Source organism: Rhincodon typus, unplaced genomic scaffold, assembly GCF_021869965.1.
Source record: "Rhincodon typus isolate 14 unplaced genomic scaffold, sRhiTyp1.1 hic_rhity00016682, whole genome shotgun sequence".
Classification (NCBI taxonomy): domain Eukaryota; kingdom Metazoa; phylum Chordata; class Chondrichthyes; order Orectolobiformes; family Rhincodontidae; genus Rhincodon; species Rhincodon typus.
This window is the reverse complement of record NW_025982320.1, coordinates 1-5,026: the sequence shown is the minus strand read 5'-3', so window position 1 is coordinate 5,026 and position 5,026 is coordinate 1. Positions and strand designations below refer to the sequence as shown.

The window sequence follows — 5,026 nt, the reverse complement described above, 5'->3', positions numbered from 1 at the left end:
ACACACACCCTCTCCCTCACACTTACACACACCCTCTCCCTCACACTTACACACACCACACACTCTCTCCCTCTCACACACACACCACACACTCTCCCTCTCTCTCACACACACTCTCCCTCACACACACACACTCTCCCTCACACTTACACACACACTCCCTCACACTTACACACACACTCCCTCATACACATACACACACACTCCCTCACACACATACACACACACTCCCTCACACACATACACACACACTCCCTCACACAGATACACACACTCTCCCTCACACACATACACACACACTCTCCCTCCCATGCACACACACAGAGTCAGCTCTTCAGACTGACTTCTCTTGATAGATACGTCAGCTGAGGCCCCCCATTTGGAACAGGTCGCCTGCAAACAGATTACATCCTCCTCCTGTGTTAATGAAAGCCAAATGCTTTGGGTACTGAAAATGTCAAATAAAACAGAATACTGGGGAAACCCAGCAGGTCTGGCAGCATCAGCTAACGTTTAGAGCCTGACACGACTCTTCTTCAGAACGGCTAATTTCCTCTGTGGTCAGTCATCTCTGTGTGCTTGTGCACCTGAACATGAGGACACCATGGAAGTCCCCACTCCTACACCCCTCCCTGGGCAAGTACAAACATGACAGAAACTGACATTTGGGATCTCGGCTTGCTGCCAACTTTGCAGGTGGAGAGCTGTTCAGTTGCATAGTGGAATGGACACTTATAAGGTCAAGGACACTTGGATGTGTCGCACTTTGAGTACGTGACTCACAAAATTCCACAAACTTTCAAGTCACGTGGATTGATTTGGCTCATCCCTCCATATCGAGGACAAAAAAATTGTGCTGACGTCTCTGTCAGAAATTGTCGCAGCCACACTATTAACAATCAAACATCGAACAAAATTCCACATTCACCCGTGACTGACATATTCAGAAAGATCTGGTCTCCCACAAATTGAGGTCAATTGTAATCGGGAATGAGTTTGAAGATTCCCTCTCTTGGAGAAATAATCAACATTTTCAATCATTTCTCACTATCCTCCAACATATCAGAGCTCTGGGACAAACAAACTCTCACAATTTGTATGATAGCTGGCCTACCTTTACTTTCTTACGAGGGAGGTGTGGCTGGTGAATTTTTGTCAGAAACATGGACAAATCTTGCTCAATGAGTTCAAACACAAGTGTCAACTTCATCAGCTCATCTGTCCGAGAACCAAGCTCCACGTTAAATAACCTGAATAAAAGAGGGAACAATTTTTATTTAGAGATAGTAAGAAGTACTGATGCTGGAGTCTGAGATAACTCAGTGTGGAGCTGGAGGAACACAGCAGGCCAGGCAGCATCAGAGGAGCAGGAAAGCTGACATTTCGGGTTGGGATTTCCCTGCTGCTAAACTTTTTTTTTGGTAACGCTCTAATGAAGCACCTTGTGATGATCTAACATCTTAAAGGTGCAATTAAGGACACGCAGTAACTTAATTTGAGAAACTGCTACAGTCACTGTGGGAAAAAAATAGACCACTAATGTTAGTCAAATGCCTGATTTTGGCAAATTATTTGTCCACAGATGCACAACTTATGATGAGACACAACCCAAAGTTGATTTGACATAGAATTCACAGTTAAATAAAAGCAGATAATTTGGTCTAAAGGTTGATGCTGTCGTTTACAGTCCTCACAAGCTTCCTCCAACTTTTATTCTTCTAACCGTATCAATGGGTTTTTTATTCCGAGACAACAAGGTGCAGGGCTGGATGAACACAGCAGGCCAAGCAGCGTCACAGGAGCAGAGAGGCTGACGTTTCGGGCCTAGACCCTTCATCAGAAAAGGGGGAGGGGAAGGGGGTTTTGAAATAAATAGGGAGAGAGTGGGAGGCGGATTGTGCGCTTATCTAGCTTCTACTTAAAGTTCAGTCCCGAGCTTGTGAGCACAAGATTTTTGATGAACTGTCAAAGACAGCATCATGCAGAGTGAATTGTAACTATCATTACAAAAATTTGCTGATTGCACATTGACCAAATCAAGGGGGACAGCATCAGCCAAGCTTAAGGCAATGGACTGAGCTATACTGATTTTGTTTAACTGATGTCAGTTATAGCTAGACCAGTGCTCCTAAAGACAAACAGGAGTTATCTCGATCTTTGAAATGCATGCATGTGTATGTGTGGCCATTTCTTTTGATCAGATACCTGAAAAACCTTTGACCTAGGGCGTATCTCCATGAAATGCAGATCACTGATGAGAGATATGGACTAAGTTTAAGACGAAATCGGAAACTCCATTTCCACTTAGACAGCTAAACTAACTCTCCTGCAGCTGAATTTAAGACAATGGAGTCAATATCTACTGAAAACAAAAAATAGCCAGTCAGGCAGAATCTGTGGAGAGAGAGCAAGCTAATGTTTTGAGTCGAGATGAAGAGTTAGCTTGCTCGGTCTCCACAGATGCTGCCTGACCCACAGTGATTTCTGGCAGTTTTTGTTTTCAGTACAGATTCAAGCATCTGCAGTAATTTGCTCCAACATAGAGTCAATATGTCTTCCCCAAGAAGCCATGAAACATGCAATTTTATACATATGGTTTGTAACTCAATACAAACTGTTTACAATAAATAGAACTGTCTGCCCGAACATATAAAATGAACTGTTTTATGATGATGTCATTCTCTGGTCTAATTAAAAGTGATATTAGCCCCATGTACGGAATGACTAGCTGTCTTCCTCAGAACAGCTGAAGGCTAAGTGCATCAATGGGCTTTATCAGAGAATAGTTAGTCTATCTGACAGTGAGCAGTCAGAGCAGAACAGGCAGAATGTGATAGTGGTGGGATAATTATTGTGCAGAAATCTAGCTATATCCACATCTACTGGTGAAGTGCTGAAGTTGGCCACTCCATCAGGACAGCAAAAAATTCGGAAGGACTACTCCCTGAGAAACACTGCTGCACTAGCTCTAGCAATGGATTGGAGATAAACAGAGGATCAAACCAGAAATACACGTTGTTCTTCCTTTCCCATGCAGCACAGTGACCATTGATTTGGTTTGATTAAATCAGGGAGAAAGTTTAGCTCCCCTTGCTTGGTCGGAGCTAATGTAACAGATGAATAAAAATGAAAGACCTATGATTTAAACATAGCAGTCACTTTTCAGGCTTCTGTGTATTAAAGAACTCCAGATGCTGGCATATAACTGAAGTGACCCTTGTTTAAAAACGCTAAAGAAGTGTCACTGGACTCAACATTAACTCAAAACGTCTTCTGTCCACAGATGCTGCCAGACCTGCTGAGTTTCTGCAGCAATTTGTCTTTCTGTAATAGGTTTCTACACCTTGAGTTAAGAAGCTCACCTTTCGATGAAAACAAAAGGTAACAAACTGGGTTTGCAAATCTGGAACTTATTCTAGATAATGAATTTATCTGCATTATCTGGGACATATTTATTGCTAAATTGTTCCTTCTTTTGAAAATGTTTCTCATTCATTCTTTCTCTAGTATCATTACTTGAAGTCCCAACAATGTCATACTCATCCTTCTTGAAAAGCTCAGTTGCCCAAGCCTCTGAAAAAAGATGTGCAGGAAGCAAGGTGATCTATCCTACGCCCTCTTCATCCTCAATGACAAAAGACGCAAGGCTTTAGTCAACATACGGTTTTCAATGCACTAGTAACCTCACCTGACAACATTTGGATGGTCAAAGACTTCTAACTGTTTCAACCAGGCCACCTCCCGAATTACTATGAAAGGGATACCTTCCTTCGTTCTTGGAATCTCAATCCTTTTCAGTGCCACAAACCTCCCATTGTTTTCCAGGTCTCTTGCTTTGTACACTTTTCCGTAAGCTCCTTCTCCAATCTCAGCCAGCAGCTCATATCGCTCAGAATGACCACTTTCCATTCTTATCAATAATCAGTCCAAAGGCTGAACAGCACCACCTGGAGTAAACAAACCTTGTTATCAATAACATGGAGACAGGAAGGACTGCAGATGCTGGAAGCTAGAGCCATTAAAAGTGGAGCTGGAGAAGCACAGCAGGTCAGACAACATCCAAGGGGCAGGGAAGTCAATGTTTTGGGCCAAAACCCTTTGTCAGGACTGGGGAGGGAGAGAGGGAGATGGGGTGGGGCAGGGTAGATGGGAAGGAGATAGATGGATGCAAATGGGGAGTTTTTGTGGTTATAGATTTTGAATATTGACTTCACCGGCTTCAAAATCTCTCCACCCCAACATGTCCAGCTCCTGACTCACCTATCTGCTCCCCCCTTCCCACTGACCAACCACAACCACGCCCACATCCGACCGGCACCCCCCATCTCCATTCCACCTACTCTCACCCTGCCAGGCCCACCCCTCCTCCCTCTATTTATTTCTGGGCTCCCCTCCCTCTCCCCAGTCCTGACGAAGGGTTTCGGCCTGAAACGTTGACCTCCCTGCTCCTCGGATGCTGTCTGACCTGCTGCGCTTTTCCAGCTCTACATTTACTGATTCGTTATCAGTAATATCCTGACAAACATACTCTTTCAAATCACAGAATGTCACAGTACAGCACAGGAACAGGCCCTTCCTACCCCACCCCCCCAATGACTGCGCCAACCATGGTGCCATTCTAAACTGATACTATTTGCCCATACATGGTCTGTATCCCTCTATTCTCTGCCTGTTCTTGTGCCTCTTAAGTGTTGTTACCAATCTCTAAAAAAAATTTTGTGAAATCAGATTATCTAAAATTACTGCTTCAAATAAACACCAAGTCACGTTCTTCATTTGTCTTCAATAGTTATATGTTTGTTTTGTCAATCTCAGAACAGGGGTATATTGAGGGAGGCTGCAGAGAACATGTTTTCCTAAGATAATAAGGAATTTTACGAAACTAAAAGGGGAGTTGAGCCAATCCATGCATTATCCATGTGAAGAGGTTCTAAAAAAAGCATAATCTCTAAATGTAAAGGGTTTAACTGATGATAAACTTCCAAGGTTGGGGTTACAACAAAATTAATTTTTAATTCTTCCCAAA

At 43.3% G+C, this 5,026-nt stretch overlaps 1 protein-coding gene across 1 annotated transcript; it reads right to left on the bottom strand.

Moving 5' to 3' along the window:
* Positions 1–1,114: 1,114 nt before the first annotated feature.
* Positions 1,115–3,909, bottom strand: LOC125482766 (cyclin-dependent kinase 6-like; the record flags this gene model as incomplete). The annotated part of the gene is made up of 2 exons (XM_048594902.1): positions 3,689–3,909; positions 1,115–1,250 (listed from the first exon to the last, which is right to left on the bottom strand). Coding segments are annotated over exons 1-2 (357 nt in total), but the record flags the coding sequence as incomplete, so codon positions are not given.
* Between the last annotated feature and the right edge of the window lie 1,117 nt (positions 3,910–5,026).